General features: G+C 50.0%; 1 protein-coding gene and 1 non-coding gene across 3 annotated transcripts; both read right to left on the bottom strand.

Moving 5' to 3' along the window:
* Positions 1–872: 872 nt before the first annotated feature.
* LOC142973416 (U6 spliceosomal RNA) lies at positions 873–979 on the bottom strand. The gene has a single exon (XR_012959502.1). It is a non-coding gene; the product is annotated as a U6 spliceosomal RNA (small nuclear RNA).
* A 6101-nt stretch (positions 980–7080) lies between these two features.
* LOC142972730 (glycogen debranching enzyme) lies at positions 7081–17809 on the bottom strand. Of its 2 annotated transcripts, none has more exons than XM_076113985.1 (15): positions 15235–15377; positions 14878–15020; positions 14690–14784; positions 14408–14609; positions 13654–14334; positions 13458–13586; positions 13166–13378; positions 12379–13080; positions 10486–10669; positions 10295–10360; positions 10021–10157; positions 9750–9951; positions 9452–9685; positions 8233–9018; positions 7081–8155 (listed from the first exon to the last, which is right to left on the bottom strand). In XM_076113985.1, exons 1-15 carry the CDS (start codon positions 15304–15306, stop codon positions 7166–7168), a joined length of 4836 nt encoding a protein of 1611 aa, XP_075970100.1. In that variant the 5' UTR covers positions 15307–15377; the 3' UTR covers positions 7081–7165. The 2 variants fall into 2 exon arrangements, with proteins under 2 accessions (XP_075970100.1, XP_075970101.1); XM_076113986.1 differs by lacking the exon at positions 15235–15377 and adding an exon at positions 17638–17809 and having other exon boundaries at positions 7082–8155.
* Between the last annotated feature and the right edge of the window lie 400 nt (positions 17810–18209).

Raw genomic sequence — 18209 nt, forward strand, 5'->3', positions numbered from 1 at the left:
TCCTCCGACAGTCAACGACGGTCGCGCAACACTGGGCGTGCGACGACCCTCCACCACTGCGCAGTCTACACTGCCGGGCTTTTTGCCCCCGATCTCTTCACTATTGGGCTTCTCGCCCCTCCCACTGTTTACGTCGATTTGGTTTTGTTTATAAAAAGGTTCCATAAAGAGTCCCACGAGTATGGGGGAAATAAACCGTCCACCCAGGCAGAGCCCCCTGTACCTGGGTAACCCTATTACACGGTGAGGTCGGGCAGGTTTCACCGGATCTTACAAACTAACTTTTTTTAGTGAGGTTAAGTCCTCTTGGCCCGGCCAATTAAGGCAAGGCCCTCGGTCCCAGCAGTGGCCGCGAGACGTGACCACGACACCTCCACTGGGATAACGAGTTTGAGGGCGGTGACCGAAGTCTGCCCTCCCGGAGACGATACCGAATCCGGGAGAGCCCGCCCTCCCACCGACGGATCACCCGTCCCTCCTCCGTCACCTGTGCCCTCTGCAAGCAGAGGGACACGCACAGTGATTTTTTATAGAGGTTTTCTTCCTCGCGACCGCTGTCTCCCCGACCTCCGACAAGCAGCCCCCGATCCTGACCCAAAAATTGAGCCAGGCTTGCGGTTTGGGTCCGCCGAGAACGGTACTCAGCGGACACCCCCACCCCGGGCAGGACATGAAAGTCCGCCCCCCCATGGTTTTTTATAGAGGTTTTCCTTCCTCTCTCGTGCAGTGGCGCTCGCGCACCACCACACGGTGTGAAGGGACCTGGTTCTGAGCCTGAAGGCCTCAGAACGAAACGGTCCCTTCGGGTCTGTCTTGGCTTCGCTAATGCTACTGAGCCCCCTCACCACGACAAGGTGCAGACCCACGAGGGGGAAAATGTGGAACGCTTCACGATTTTGCGTGTCATCCTTGCGCAGGGGCCATGCTAATCTTCTCTGTATCGTTCCAATTTTAGTATATGTACTGCCGAAGCAAGTACAACCTAACCTAACCTAACCTAACCTAACCTAACCTAACCTAACCTAACCTAACCTAACCTAACCTAACCTAACCTAACCTAACCTAACCTAACCTAACCTAACCTAACCTAACCTAACCATCCTTTAGACGGGTCGCTTGTCACACCTACTTGCCGTCGGAATCACACTTCCTTCCTGTAAATCAGATTCATCAATAATGGAAGGAAGTGTGATGTGATCAATTATTAATAACAATTTTTTTTTTTTTTTTTTTTTTTTTTTTTTTTTTTTTTTCTTACAACATCATCATCATCATCATTATTTCAGCGAGATGTAATAAGATTTCAGGGAGATGACATAAGATATCACGGGGAGTAAATAAGATTTCAGGAAGTTATTATATAATTTTCAGGGAGATGTTATAAGATTTCAGGGAAATGTTATAAGATATCACGGGGAGTAAATAAGATTACAGGAAGTTATGTTATAATTTTCAGGGAGATGTTATAAGATTTCAGGGAGATGTCATAAGATATCACGGGGAGTAAATAAGATTACAGGAAGTTGTGATATAATTTTCAGGGAGATTTTATAAGGTTTCAGGGAGATGTTATTACATTTCAGGAAGTTATTTAAGGGAGGCATAATATGACTTCAGGGAGATTTTATAAGGTTTCAGGGAGATGTTATTACATTTCAGGAAGTTATTTAAGGGAGGCATAATATGACTTCAGGGAGATTTTATAAGGTTTCAGGGAGATGTTATTACATTTCAGGAAGTTATTATGTTATTTAAGGGAGGCATAATATGACTTCAGGGAGATTTTATAAGGTTTCAGGGAGATGTTATTACATTTCAGGAAGTTATTATGTTATTTAAGGGAGGCATAATATGACTTCAGGGAGATTTTATAAGGTTTCAGGGAGATGTTATTACATTTCAGGAAGTTATTTAAGGGAGGCATAATATGACTTCACGGAGATTTTATAAGGTTTCAGGGAGATGTTATTACATTTCAGGAAGTTATTTAAGGGAGGCATAATATGACTTCAGGGAGATTTTATAAGGTTTCAGGGAGAGGTTATTACATTTCAGGAAGTTATTATGTTATTTAAGGGAGGCATAATATGACTTCAGGGAGATTTTATAAGGTTTCAGGGAGAGGTTATTACATTTCAGGAAGTTATTATGTTATTTAAGGGAGGCATAATATGACTTCAGGGAGATTTTATAAGGTTTCAGGGAGATGTTATTACATTTCAGGAAGTTATTATGTTATTTAAGGGAGGCATAATATGACTTCAGGGAGATTTTATAAGGTTTCAGGGAGATGTTATTACATTTCAGGAAGTTATTATGTTATTTAAGGGAGGCATAATATGACTTCAGGGAGATTTTATAAGGTTTCAGGGAGAGGTTATTACATTTCAGGAAGTTATTATGTTATTTAAGGGAGGCATAATATGACTTCAGGGAGATTTTATAAGGTTTCAGGGAGATGTTATTACATTTCAGGAAGTTATTATGTTATTTAAGGGAGGCATAATATGACTTCAGGGAGATTTTATAAGGTTTCAGGGAGAGGTTATTACATTTCAGGAAGTTATTATGTTATTTAAGGGAGGCATAATATGACTTCAGGGAGATTTTATAAGGTTTCAGGGAGAGGTTATTACATTTCAGGAAGTTATTATGTTATTTAAGGGAGGCATAATATGACTTCAGGGAGATTTTATAAGGTTTCAGGGAGAGGTTATTACATTTCAGGAAGTTATTATGTAATTTTAGGGAGGCATAATATCATTTCAGGGAGATGTTATAAGATTTCAGGGAGATGTTTTAAGATTTCAGTGAGATGTTATAAGTTTTCAGGAAGAGTATATAAGATTTCAGGAAGTTGTTAGGTATGTAATTTCAGGGAGTCATTATATACTTTCAGGTAGATGTTTTAAGATTTCAGGTGGAGTTAATAAAATTTTAGGGAGATCTTACAACATTTCAGGAAGTTATTATGTAATTTCAGTTAGTCATAATATAATTTAGGGAGAATAAGTAAATTTCAGGAAACTATTTTGTTATGTCGGGGAGTCATGATATTATTTCAGGGAGACTAAATAAGATTTCAGGGAGAGTAAATGAGATTTCAGGGAGATGTTATGTAATTTTAGAGAGGTATAATATGATTTCAGGGAGATGTTATGAGGTTTCGAGAAGTGATTATGTAATATCAGGGAGTCATTATATCATTTCAGGGAGATGTTATAAGATTTCAGGAAGTTGTTGTGTATTTTCTAAATATGTTTGCTCGATTCGTTCCTTCACTTATTTCATTAATTCCATTACCTAATTTCATCAGTCATTCATTTTATTTCATTTCATTCATTCATTCATTCATTTCATTCATTCATTCATTTCATTCACTCATATCATTAATTTCATTTTATTCATTTCGTTGATTTCATTCTATTCATTCAATCGTTTCATTCATTCATTCATTTCATTCACTCATATCATTAATTTAATTAATTTCATTTAATTAATTTCGTTGATTTTATTAATTTTATTCGTTCATTTCATTCATCGTTGATGAAAATTACGTTTCCACACCATTACGTAATAACATTTTGTGGAAGCGAAAAAAAAAAAAAAAAATTCCGAAACGAACATTGTAGTAATTGAGGAGCGTTTCGCTTTCTCTGACGCAAAGAATATATATTATTATTCATTTATACTATACTACTCAAAATAAAATAAGGGCCACTTAATTTTTTTTGTGTTTTCATTTTTTTTATGAAATGTAGGTGTTTTAAAGTTACAAAGCTAATTAGATTACTCATTTTTAATGTAATTAACATTAAATGAAATCCAAAATCAACAGAAAAAAAAAATACATATATGTTACTGTAAAAGCCCGGACTGTGGTATATCCTAAGATTTTCCGGTAAAACCTAAGATTTACCAACTCTCAATGGTAAAAGTCCGAACAATTCTTGTATTTCGAACTTTTACCCCTATTCGCTTGGTAAATCTTAGGATATACCTCAAGGGCAGGTAAATGTAGCTAGTATAAAATAATTTAATAGTTATAAAGAAGGAGTTTACGGCAAACCGACATGGGTAGGTTAGGTTAGAAGGCTGAGGTGGGAGCGAGCGAAGCAAAGCTCCCACCTCAGCCTTCGTGGTTATTTTTTTTGTAAACCACCCAGAAGGAGGAGCCCCGCGAAGCGGGGCTCCGGCGACATCTTCAAACTCTCATTATAACTGTGTTATGGCATATAATTATATCCCTAGTAATATCATTATATTACGGCTCAAACACATTATAATATTATGACTTTGTCAACTTTTACCGTGTCATTATGTAAATCCTAAGATTTGCCAATTAAATGGTGGTAAAAGTTCGAAATAAAAGAACGTTCGGACTTTTACCATTGAGAGTTGGTAAATCTTAGGTTTTACCGGAAAATCTTAGGATTTGCCACAGTTCGGGCTTTTACAGTAACATATATATAACAAAATTAAATAGCGTTTTAAGCAAAATGGTCGCTTAGGTCGAAAAATACGATTACGGAAAACTTGCTATAATTTTAAAAGGTTTGTGTACCTACATTCACTGAAACCTTGCACCAATTGTCTGTGCCAATGGGACCACATGGGGTCTGACCACCTTCTCAATGTATCACTGAGCAGTTACAGTGCTTTGATTGAGAATTACAGGCTCAGCTCTGCCGGATATGCTGATACCTCCCCACATCATGACATTGCGCCCCCGAATCTCTTACTTTCATGGATGAAAGGGTCCGAAAATCGCTCACCTTCTCGTCTCCATACTCCAATCCGACGATCATCACTAAAATAATTGACCCTACTCTCATTAGTAAACAGCACTAAACCTCAATCACTCATGTTCCAGTTAAGATGTTCCTTGCAAAAGCTACGCTGATTGCACGGTGAGCACTAGTAAGTGGAATGCGCACTATACCGACTATACGTGTCCTGGAGAACTGCTGGTCTTCATGCAACCGGATTATAATCATTTGGTCCATAACACGGGTACCTGTGGCTTGGCGCAAGCGATTTTGTAAGGAGCGAGTGGTGATAAAAAGCTCCCTCCGCGCAGTCAAACGGACATAACGGTCTTCTTGTGCAGTGGTAGCCCTATTTCTGCCTGATCCTCGTCTTCTGGATACTGTTCCTGTCTCTTGAAATCGATTCCAGACATTCTGGATCGCTCCTCGGGGATAGCCGAATGTCCTTCTTGAATAATAATATTACAGCCCTAGTTGCGGTTGACAAGTCCATGTGTCGTCGAATTTGTGGCATATTGTTAGCAAAGGTTCCAATTAACACGGAAGTTTTACAAAATTTCAAATGTTACCACGAAATCCAAGCTAAGACCGAGTTTGATGATTAGATTAAATAAGGGCAAAATAAGGTGGTTTAAAAAAAAAAAAAAAAATTTACAAAATCTACCCCCTCAAGCAGTTATTTTTCAAGTGGTGCACTCCAATAACATGTGTCTACACATAAGATTAATGTCTCATAAGCATTAATCACTTAAGTATGCATTTAAGTAAAAAAATAACCCAAATACACAAAAATTTTAAGTGGCCCTTATTTTGTTTCGAGTAGTATATATAGGTAAATGCTTAAATTTCTAGAAAATTGCGAACATGCATTGATAATCGTAAACAGGTAACAAGGTAGTATCAGTTAAATTTTGCGTCTACCTGTTTTGAATAATGAGCAATAAATACGAAATATATCTATCACGGTTTTATTATTATAACGTCACGAAATAAAAGTCTTTTAATACGTTCTCATAATATTTACTACATAACCATAATATATAAAATAAAGTGCTCTATTTATTGTGGTCGTTCTTCATCATTATGTTTCGAGGAAGACTTACCGTTAAATAAATTCTTACATTCATATAATAACAACTATGATACAATATATACTTATCGACGCTAGAAAACTCATTCTTGCCTTTCGAGCGTCGTTATAACATTTTAGACACATTATTATAACAACCATATTGACGCTTTAGAAAACCTTATAACAAACGGCCGGAGCCCACAATCGACCGGGGTCCGACTTATAGCCGCCGAAACGAAACTAACTAAACGCTTTTAACACTAAGGTATGGCACTCGAATATAGACCGCGCCCTACGGCAGACTCAGGAAGTAGAAGGCGAGGAACGACAGCGCGTAGAACAGTCCGCTCAGAGCCAGCATGGCCCGGACCGTGGCGCGGCGCAGGCGCCCGGCGCGGCCCCGGGACCCGCGGGACCCGCGCGACCCGCGGGACCCGCGCCGCGGCCCCGCCCCGCCCGACGCGCGCCGCCCGTTGTTGTAGCTCGCGTAGCGGCTCGGCTCCGTGTTCAGCACTTTGCGCGCCAGCGCCTTGTCGTAGGTCTTGTCGCCCGCCGCCGACGCCAGGTTGGCGGCGCTCACGCGCGTCGAGCTCTTCGCGAGCGCCTCGTACGTGGCCGCGCTCGCGCCCGCCTCCGCCCACTCCGCGCCCGCCTCGGCGTCCGGCCCCTCGTCCGGCAGCGCGAACTGCGGCCGCGGCGCCGCCTCGCCGGGCGACGCCGGCGGCGGCGGCGGCCAGCGCCGGGCCCGCGCCCCGGCCGGCGCCAGGCGCGGCTCCACGCCGGCCGCGCCCTGCCGGTAGCCGAGCGCGCGACGTCGCGCGGGCGTCTCCCGCGGCCACGTCTCCTCGAAGCGCATGTCGGCGGCGACACGCAGCAGGCGAGGCTCCGGCGGGCGCGGGCGGGGCGGCTCCCGTCCCCGCGGCGCGGGCGCGTGCGCGGGCGGGCCCGCCAGCAGCAGCACGCCGGCGCGCGGCGCGAGCGCGGGCGCGGCGCGGCGCAGCGGCATGACGTGGCGCGGCGCGGCGCGGGGTGCGCGGGCCGGGGCCAGCGGGCGGCGCGCGGGCTCGGGGCGCGCGCGCAGCGGCAGGCCGTAGCGGAAGTAGCGGTCGCTGTAGACGACGGTGGCGAGCGCTCGGCCGCGCGGCGCCTGCAGCAGGTTGTAGATGGTGCGCGACAGGCGCTCGGGCGGGCGCGCGCGGCGCAGCAGGCGGCGCAGCGCGGCCAGCGGGCGGCGCGGGCGCAGCGCGGGCTCGTAGGGCGCGGCGTAGAGGCGGCGCGGCTCGGCGGCGGGCGGCGCGTGGCGCAGGCGGCGCGGCCGCGCTCGTCAGTCGGCGGCGAGCGGGCGGGCGCGGCGCGCGGCGTCGAGGTCGGCGAGCACCTCGAGCGCGACGCCGGCGCTCCACGCCTGCGAGCGGCACGAGTCGGCGCAGTAGGCGCCGCCCGCGTTGCTCAGCTCGGGCAGGCCGCGCCAGGGCGAGGCGTGGATCTCGGCCAGCAGCGGGGCGAGCGCCGCGTACACGGACGCGACGGTGCGGGCGTGCTTGCCGCACTCGTGGGCGAAGGCGAGGCGAGCCCGCAGGTAGAAGCCGAGCGGCCAGAGCCACTCGGGCCCCTGGTGGTAGTTGAAGCCGTGCGCGACGCTCGGGTCGTCCGAGTTGTTCGAGTTGTCGTAGTCGCCGCGGTAGGCCCAGTCGGCGGGGTCGAGCGTCTTCACGCCGAGCGGGCCGAGCAGCAGGCGCTCCACGCTGTCGAGCGCGAGCCACGCGTGGCGCGGGTCGAACAGCTCGGGCGCGACCGTCATGGCGATCGGGAAGTTGCAGCGCAGCTGGTAGTCGGCCCAGGGCCGCGAGGCGCCGTGGCTGTCCTTGTAGATGGCGCGGCGGTGCACGAGGTCGGGCCGCAGGTCGGCGGCGGAGGGCGCCGGCGGGATCCAGAAGTAGCGCTCGAAGTTCTGGCGGATGCGCTCGGCCCACTGGGCGAAGGTCCAGGACGTCAGGCTGCCGTCGCGGTGGCGCCGCACCACGCCGGGGTAGGGGTAGCGCCCGGCGCGGTGCTGGGCCGCCAGCCACGACACGACGCTGTACGCCAGCCCCACCAGCTCCACGGCGCTGCCGTCCCGCGGGGTGGCGGGCTTGCCGCGGTTGCCGGCCGTCTCCGACGAGCCCATCTTGTCCATCCACGTGCCGCAGTTGGCGTCGTTGCCGCCGAACGGGAAGCCAGTCTCGGGGTCCACGCCGATCTGCACGTTGAAGCCCTTGTCCGACATGTGGGCGTCGATGGCGCGGCCGGCGTTGCGCTCGCGGAACACCAGCCCCTGCGAAACGACAGGCGAGCGTCAGTGCACGTGTGCGTGCACGCGTACGTACCTGCACGTGTAGAGCGAGCGAGCACCTGGAAGTGAACGTCGAGCGCCTCCTGCACCACGTCGTGCAGCGGCTGGTCGGCGGCGCCGGGCGGCGCGGGCTCCGCGTCGTCCTTCGGGAACAGGCGCGCCACCGGCTCGGCGAGCAGCGCCGGGCCCTGCGGCGCCTCGTTACAGTACTGCTTCACGCTCTGCAGCCACCACCACACGGCGTCGCGGCAGTTGAAGCGCGCGTTGCGCCCGCCGTCCAGCAGGTTCGGGACGAGGCCGTGGCGCAGGCACGCCGCGAAGCCCAGGATGTGGAAGCGCGCGTCCTGGTAGCGGCCCGTGAGCAGCAGCAGGCCGCGCAGCGCGATGAAGGTGTCGCGGCCCCAGCAGCGCATGTAGCCCACCGCGAAGTGCGGCAGCCCCGCCGACATCGTGAGCGCGCGCGCCGGCCGCGGCGGCGGCAGCGCGGGCGAGCACGGCGGCAGCGCGGCCGACGGCACCGCGCCCAGCAGCTGCACCGAGCACAGCGCCAGCGCGCGCCGGAACGAGTCGCGCGGGGCGCCCAGGCGGGCCAGCGCCGCCCGCCGCGCGGCCGCGTGCAGCGCGCGCACCAGCGCCGCGAAGTAGGGCGGCACGAGGAAGCGCGGCAGCGCCGCCAGCGGCCGCAGCGCCTCGCGGAAGCGCGCCGCCACGGCGCCGAGGCGCGGCTCGCGCTCCAGGCGGCGCCACACGTAGTCCACGAGCCAGTCGCCGGCGCGCAGGTTGTCGCACAGCGGGTGGCCGAGGTCGTCGCTCGGCGTCACCTCGTCCAGCAGCGACACCACCCCCTGAGACGCGCGCGGCGTTACCGTGGACGTCCGCTCTGTCGTTCGCGACGGACGGATCCGAGGTCCGAGAGCGGCCGAGGAGGAGAACGCGTCGGCTCTAGCGGACTCGAACCGCGCGAGTCGTAGTCTATCGTTTCGTCCTCGACCGCTATCGGACCGCCTTCGTTCTCGTTATTCGTCGACCGAACCTCCAACGCGAGCGGTCGACGCTTCGAGCCCGAGGCGTCTTATCAATTATCTATCTATCGATCGCTTATAATTAGGTACTATCTTACGGCGAAGGAGAACATAGTGATGTCATCGAAAAACAAAATCTTGCAAAAAAATCACTCGCCTTAAAATCACTCGACATTTTAAATGAAAAAAAATGTTTAGATCCGAGTTCTATCAGAGGAAGGGTCGAGCGTTATAGAATCGAAGTCGGCGCGGTCACCTGCAGGCCGGCGTAGACGAGCGGGCCGTGGCCGGGCACGTCGTAGACTCCGCCGCCGCCCGCCTCGCGCTCCTCGGCGTCACAGCGGTACAGCAGCGCGTTGAAGTCGGCGAGCTCCAGGTCGGCGAGCGCCGGCGCCAGCCCCAGCGGGTCGGCGTGCGGCGCCGCGTGCAGCGCGTCCAGCTGCCGCGTCAGCGTGGCCAGCGCCGCCGCCTGCGCCGCGCCCGGCGACACCTGCACACGCGCTCGTCAGTCACCGCCGCCACCGGGCCTCCCCGCCCCGCCCCGCGCCACTCACCCGGATGGCCACCACGGTGCCGGGCGCCAGCGCGCGGAAGTCCAGCACGGTGGCGGCGCCGTCCTGGCGCTCGCCGGCGAACACGCGCGACTGCGCCAGCGGCACGCGCTGCCGCACGCTGCACTCGTACTCCGCCAGCCCCGTGATGTAGCGCGGGTGGCGCACGAAGGCGCCGGGCCCGCGCAGCGCCCAGCCTTCGCTCCTGCAACGAGTCGCGCTTTAGCTGCGCTTCGACCGCACCTCTCGCTCGGTCGGGGCGGGCGCTACGTACTTGTAGTCGACGTGGCGCAGCTCGGCCTCGAGCAGGATCTCGTCGAGCTGTCCCTCGAAGCGCAGCGGCTTGACGTGGCGCGGGCCGGCGCCGGGTTCGGGCGCGCTGAACGCCGTGAACGCCACCAGTATCACCGACTGAAAAGTTCCACATTCGGTACTGCGTCTCGTCTCTACGTCTCCCCGCGTCGACCGATATTGTCATCGAATAATACTCTCGAAAACCGAACACTCGAATTACGACGAACTACCGAAACTGCGAAAATAATTCTCACCTGTCGCGAGCGAGGCTCGTGGCGAGTGACGGCGACCACGTCGGCGTCCATCTGGTCTACGTACACCTGCGTCACCGCAACATACGCATGTCAAAGTATTTAAATATTGCAGTCTCATTAGAAGAACGATACGCTTCGAATAGGATATGAAAAATAAATATCGCGCGGGTAAGCAGACGAGCGAAGCGAACCTCAGAATATCCGGCGGCGGCGAGCTCCATGTGCAGCTCGTTGAGCGCGCGCTTGGCGGCCACGATGCCGCTGGCGGCGCACACGCGCGGCTCGGGCTCGGCGCCCGCCTCGGGCTCGCCCCACGCCGCGTACAGGCGCGCCTCGTCCACCACGTGCACGTGGTGCGGCACCAGCTCGTCCAGCCTGCCGCGGGGCCGCCATCATCACACCACTCATATAGCACAGGGGGGACTAAGTCACGCTACTAGCGGACCCGCGCGGCACCGCTCGCGTGTCATTTGGGAAATTCAAACAGTAATTTCTAAAAATAGTAACCTATGTTTCTTTCACTATCTCCGTGCAAACCCTTTAGGAGGTGATTTTCCAAACACTGACCCATGTAATCCTAGTCAAAGGTGTAAATAAAAAGTTTCACGCTTCAAAATTTGTATTCCTAGCACTCGTCTTTTGTGAGATTTCGTGACGTGATATACCGTTATAATTTAGGTTATAATTTATTTTTAAAATAACATCATTTACGAGTATAAACACAAAAGTTACAAATTATATTTTTTATCCCAATTTTATTATAATCCACAATAAATTAGCGTATCTCATTGAAATATTAAACGAGCAATAATACACCGGTGCCAAAGCCTTTAATACCTATAAATTAAAAATTAAATAAGTATATAAATAAAAAAATTTAAAAACCCCAAAAAGATTTTTTTTTCATACTTTATATACAGGGTGTGGCGTAAATAATGGATAATCCTTTACTAGCGGAGGGGTGACCACCCGACTGATCTAAAAAATTAAATTTATCTCTGGCACAAGTATCACAGTTTTTGAAATTTCCTCTCCTCCCTTCACTTTCACCCCCTACAACTTTTTAACGGCTAAAACGATTTTCATCAAACATGTCTAAGAACTCCCGCACATAAGTAACCCTTAATAAAAAAAAGTAAATTGAAATCACTGCATCCACACACACAGATATAGACAGCCCTCTTTTTGAGTCGGGGGTTAAAAGTGGTCAACAGTACAAGAAAATAGTAACAAGAAGAAATATTTTGGAATAAAATAACACAAAAATTATACGAAAATTAATTTACGGGCGATTTGAGGTCGAGAAGGGGGTGGGGAATGTATAATTATTTTTACACGAGTAGAAAGACGAGGTTTCAACAAATAAAAAATATGTTACTTTTTCACAAACGTGTAAATAAGCAGGAAAGTTTAATTTAATTTTTCAAAAAATACAGCGCGTAATAAATTGTTCATTGTAATTTCCACGAAACTTGTGAAAATAAAAGTATATCTGTAAAAGATTCTAATAAAAGACCAAACAATTGTGAATACAAAGTTGTAGATCTTGCTATTACTTACCAACATAATTTTAAACTTTTTTTCTATGCCTCAGTTTGTCTGGAAAATGCTTTAAACCGTTTTTTACCCAAAAAAGCTCACCCCACCCCCTTCCTGACCTCAAATCGCCGTAAAAAGTTTAATTTAATCAGATATAAGGAAATTTTAAATACAATCTTTTTTCTCAGATAGCTTCTTTTGGGAATTTGTACTAAACGCTAAGCAGAACTTATAATTTCTGTCAGCTGCAACCGATCAAATACGGGACTGCTCACACTACCGGTTAAGTATACTGACCGCGCGCTTGGCGTTTGAAACAAGTGACTCCGTCTATCCGTCCAAGAATGTCATTTCCATCGCTTGAAGATACGCTACTAGCATTCACACAGGTTTTGGAGGAGGGGTTTTTCATTAATACTACTTATCTAAAATTTCACTATGAGTTTCAAATCGATATACGCTAGAGAACATGTTTTTCACGATTCGCTAAAGTTTGGGAGCGTCGCACGTATATAAGTACAGTATAGAGACAGAGGGGTACGTACCCGCGGGTGCTGCCGGTGGCGCAGCACGCCATGGCCACGAGCGCGGCGCTGGGCAGCACGTCGAACACGCAGCGCTTGTCGAGCGGCGAGGGGTTGTCGTGCGTGAGGTCCAGCAGCATGGCGTGCGCCACGCGCGGCGCGGCGGCGCGGCGCGGCGGGCGCGGGAACGAGCCCACGGCGCGCCCGCCGAAGCGGTGCACCAGCCGGCCCTGCTCGTGCGAGTCCCACGCGCTCAGCGCCTCGCGGATCAGCGACGTCACGCCGAGCCGGTTCACGAAGATGTTGTCCACGTGGTCCGAGTTGGTGAACAGCTCCGCCACCACGTACAGGTCGGGCTTCACGTTGCGCGCGCTGTCCAGCATGTACTCGGCCACGTGCAGCGGCGTCGAGTGGCAGTTGTCGAGGCGCACGCCGTCGAACACCTCGGCCGTCAGCTCCACGTACTCTCGCATGTGCGCCCACAGGAACGGGCTGTCCTCGGGCTTATCTCCGTACCGCAGCTTGACGCTGTCACCCCAGGCGATGAGCTCGCGGCGCAGGTACACCCGGGCGCCCGCCGCCCGCGCCGCGAAGTCCTGCAGCGGGTCGGCGTCCATGACCCAGCCGTTGTGCGCCATGCAGAGGCGCCCCGCGTCCGAGTACAGCACCGCCTCGATCTCGCTCAGCGAGCTGCTCTCCACCGGACACGCCCACGTGAAGTACCTGTCGAGTGGCACGATACCCGGTCGTCAGTGGAGCCCGCACCGACCGACGCCGCGAGTGTCGCGTACGATACGAGCGCTCTCACCTCGGCACGAGCGGATGCTTCGCGCTCACTTCCTCTATCTTGGGCCCGTCCGACTGCAACCGGAAGTACCTCATGCCGGCCACCACGTTGTCGACGGCGGCGCGGAGGTGCTCGCGCAGCACGTCGGCCGCCGCCTCGTTGAGCTGTTCCAGCTTGCGTTTCATCTCCTCGCAACACTTCTTCAAGCGAGACTCCTCGTCGTAGCACTCCGCCCTGTGGACAGTCGAGAGCGTTCGTCGTTCGAGAGTCGCTCGCCGTCTGCCGACAGGCGAGCGCGCGAACGAACAAGTACCTGTACACGTTGTAGAGCTGGAGCGCCAGGTCCATGTCGACGGTGGCTCGCAGGCGCCGGTACTGCGGGTCCGGCAGCAGTTTCAGCTCGCGCTCGTCCTCGGCGCACTTGGCGGCGGGCGCGGGAACCCTGCGGCACACGGCACGTTAGCGGGCGGACGGCGGGAGACGGGTGGCGGGCGGCGGGCGACACTCACTTGTTGCGCGCCATGTAGTAGAACTCCTGCACGAGGTCGGCGGCGTGGCACATGTACATCTCGTGCAGGCGCGCCTCGGGCAGCAGCTGCGTCAGCAGCAGGTGGCGCAGCGCCTCCAGGTGCTCGTGCTGCGTGACGCGCCGCGGCACGCCGCGCGCCTCGTGGTCGCCGCGCGCCACGTCGGCCGTGAGCCGCGCCAGCAGCGCGTCCAGCAGCGCCGCCGGCCGCAGGTGCGGGCAGTTGCAGCAGTTGTACGTGGCCTCGGGGTGCTCGTTGAGCCAGACCGTCTCGTTGGCCGTGTGGTTCAGCACGATGTCGCAGATGGACAGCATCTTCCACTCGGTGCGCATTTTGGAGACGACGTTCTCGACGTCGGCGAAGGTGGCCTCGCGGCCGGCGTCGGCGCTGAAGGCGGGGTTGAGCCGCAGCTGGTTGGCGATGCTGTAGCCCGAGTTGGAGGCGCCCAGCTCCTGCACGGGCGTGAAGTGCAGCATGTTGTAACCGGACTCGCGCGCCACGCGCAGCACGGACTCCCAGCGTGGCAGCGGGCCCAGGCACTTGGACAGCACGGTCTGACACATGAGCCCGTCCAGGGGGATCGTGTCGCGCCCGCCCGGTCCCGCGCGCAGCGTCGGCGCTACGTGGAACCAGCCCGAACCTTGCGGCCCGATGGGCGACTCCCTGCGAGTGTCAAAATATACGTAAACGATATCGGTCCGGCATTACTTAGAATAAATCCACCGGGCCCACTTACGCATTGTCGTAGACGAAGTAATAGTGGAAAGAACCGGCGCGCGTGAGGCGCAGCTGGCAGTAGACGTCGGTGTCGGCGAGCAGCACGCCGGCGCCCAGCGCGGCGCCCGGCTCGTCGTCCTCGGCGCCGCGCTGCCACTCCAGCCCGTAGTACTGGTTGCGGATGAACTCGCCCACCTCCCCGCCGCCGCTCTTGTCCTCCTCTGCATCGAGAGCACGACACGGATGTAACGTGCACTTACCGAATTACACACTCGCTTCATCTTAGATAAGATATACTCACGACTATCGGACATCACATAGTTGGTATAAAGAAATACTTTTCGACCGAGTAATGAAGGTCCCGGGCAAAAATGTAAATAGCAGCCTTTTTCGAATCTGAAAAAAAAAACATAGCGCATAATTGACAATTCCAGCTCATTTATGATAGAAGCGCGTGGTACTGGTAGGGTGCGGGTAGGGTGCGGGTACCTGTAGAGCGTAGAGTCGTTGTGCTCGGCGTGCTGCAGCGTGAGCACGCGCGTGGGCGGCGCGGGGCGCGTGGGCCTCGCCGCCGCGTCGGCCGCGCCCGGCGCCGCTGCCGCCGCCGCGCAGCGCTCGATCGCCATCTGCCTCTGCGGAACACACGCGCGTCAGTCTCTCCATCTAGTGCACGCCGCGCCGCCGCGAAACTCCGCGTTCTACGTTATGATTAAAGTTTTATACCAAGCCTAAGTAAACGCAAACGACGAATTTTTTCACAAAAAATTCGATGAACCTCGAGGCGATCTCCATGGTGCGCGCGGGGCTCCATCTAGAGAATGGGGACGGTTTAGTAGGAGCAATGACCTTTTCGATGACGGCCTTCTCTTGCACTTTCCTGCCGTAATCGCTCTTCTCGCGAGTCACCATTTTAGGCATATCGAGTAGTCACCGTTTACGAGTACCCATGAAACAGCACATTCGGTTTGAGCGCAAGCGCTGGTGCGCTGTCGCTTATATAAACGCGAGGCGCGGCGAGCGTGACGCCGCGCCGGGACGCCACCGCAAGCGTTGCACGCCGTGTTGGGTTTCACTCCTTTGTCTTCCAGGAGGCCGCTCTCCAAACAATGTAAATACTTGCGCTCGGGTAACTACCTAAATGCTTGATTTTCAGTGCATATTTACTTACTTAAGTAGCAAGTAGGTACCTACTTATTAAAAATATCAAATAATATGACATTGTTGTATATGAAAATATTGACATTAAAAAAAAGCCATGAGTTTCTTGCCGATTCTTCTCACGAGCAACAGCTTTGCCGAAACGGTGGTAGATAAAAAATATGACGATTTCAAATAGGTAGGTAGGTACTTGTTTAAGTTTATGAAATAAAGCATATTTGACTTTGACTTTGACTAGCACTACTTTTTATATCCAATATCTGGTGTTCAGTGTATCATAAAATTTTAAGTAAGTTACGTTTATCATTTTGGATGCCGAGAATAGTTAGGTATCTATATGCATAAGTAGAGGAGTACAATACCTACATTACCTACAGCACGTGCTGCGCACGGAGTGATTGTTACTTCAATAGGTACGTACCTCTTGGTGGCGACCAGTTAATCGTAACAAACAACAAAGCATGATGGGTGCGTATTCACATGTCTAGCACTAACAACTAGTTAGTAAATAGACGACCAGCGAAAACCTTTACCAACTAGCATAACGCGCTTATCTCATTTTCTATTAAAGCAGCAACGGTTCAGTTGAAATTCAATCTAATAGAGTAATAAAATCGTAACACTGTGACAATCGCAGTACGTTTAAGACGCACAGAGATCGTCGCCTATTGGAAACAATGACCTATTCCGATTCCAGCATTTGCGATAACAACTTAAAGCCAGGTCACACGTGACACGAGTCCGCGACTATACCTCTTACTGAACGACAACACTTTACTACTGGCTGCCAAATTTTAGTCGCTGCTATGAAGTGTGCTTATATATTATGTTCTTAAACACCCGACAAGTAAAATGCAACTCTTTAGTGTCAGTCTAGTGTGCCATCTGTGAACTACTTTTAATAATCATTCTGTATTTAGATGGCGATCGTGCGGCGAGGTCGGGCCAGGCGACACGGCCAAGCTAGGCAATCATGCCTGGTAAACTGCAAGCACTTAAATGGTACAAATTTGAATATATGCGCAAAGAGCTTTGCTATCTACTCTGTTAGGCAGTTTTCTCATATTTGTTCCAGTCAGTAGGGAAGTAGAGGGGCATTATTCCTGTTTTAATTAAGTTTATCCCAATTCCAAATCTAGACATCTGCCCAGTAGACATTATTTCAATAGATAAATGGTTTTAGAATTGGGTTTGTATCCGCTGCTCAATGAATTATTACACTACTAACTTTTGTATTCCTCCAAAGCAGCCCAACTTTAAGTAGTAATTTTGACACCAAGAATAGCTTACCTTTTGCACAAGATTTTTATATTATTCCTGCTTTAACTTTAGAAAACGTAATTTAATTTATCATAATTACTGCACAGGTGGCATAGCTGCAGGGCAATTTAATCATAGAATAGTTTAGTACTTAACTTGTTTCTTTTTACACTCTCAAAAAACAAGTGTGAACAACAAGTTTCTCACCTCGATGTTCTCAATGTAAAAGATATGTGTTAATCTAGGTTACACACTACCAGTGTGCCAATTTTCATTAAAATCTTCCTGAATATTTGTTGAATGACATCCAAGGGCGAAATTATAGCAATAATTTAAAATTAAAGTAGGTCTTGAATGTCATTTTAGTGCTTAAAATAACTTTTATAATGTGATGATTGGCAGCTAACTTTAGTTAAAAATAAGTGTTTTTAATAGTATATATACTTAAGTGCCCTGAACTATAACAACCTGTAATAAAATGTACTTGTTATTTAATTAATGACACAAAATAAGAATATGTTGTGCACATTCTTAGAGATTTTCACTTGCATGTTACTATTATAATAGGTGCACTCACAGGTACTATACTATCAGTTAATTACAGATTTTATCAGAAAGTACCTACCAGAAAAAAAATCGGTAAAATCCAGTTATTTTTATATTCAGATTAGGTATAGCTTTTAAAAAGAATAGTTGTAAGTTTACATTTAAAACGAATATATTACAGGTATACTGTATAGTATTTATCATTGTAATATGTGCCATACTTCAATCACTTTTACCATTTTATTTAATAAACAACCGAAATGTAATTAAAGTAAGTTCCCTTACCTAAAATCCTATTTATCCTTAGTTGAAGTTTATCATAGACCAAACACTTGCATTGAATTAGATTTTAATATTAATTTAAACTTGAATAAGTTTTCGAAGCTGTTAATAAATAATGTTTCTGAATAATTAAAAGGTTAGCTCATTTCAAATCTTATCACAGATTGTTTTGATGTTTTGACAAGTTTCTCCTCCAAACGACCTTCACACAAATTAAACCCTTGTTACACGTAACTTCGGTTGAACAACCAAAACGAATGAAGCATTTCTGGCTTTGTAGTAAGTTTCTAAAATGAGCTAGGTAAGGTAAATATGAACATTTTTAGGATGTAATAAGACCTATTTTTTACAAATATAAATGATGATTTACCTAATAACCTATCATAATCAAATATTATGTTTATTCGGAATATAATTACAGTAATTATTTAATAAAAATAAAACAGTATAAACAGTGTAGGTACATGGGAGAATAATATCTAATAGGTACAATATTTATAACATATTGGACGTCTGGTCGCATTAATAAGGAATTATAGGAATGAAAAATTTACTTGTGAAGAGAAAAAGTTAAA

Source organism: Anticarsia gemmatalis, chromosome 5 (genome assembly GCF_050436995.1).
Source record: "Anticarsia gemmatalis isolate Benzon Research Colony breed Stoneville strain chromosome 5, ilAntGemm2 primary, whole genome shotgun sequence".
Lineage (NCBI taxonomy): Eukaryota > Metazoa > Arthropoda > Insecta > Lepidoptera > Erebidae > Anticarsia > Anticarsia gemmatalis.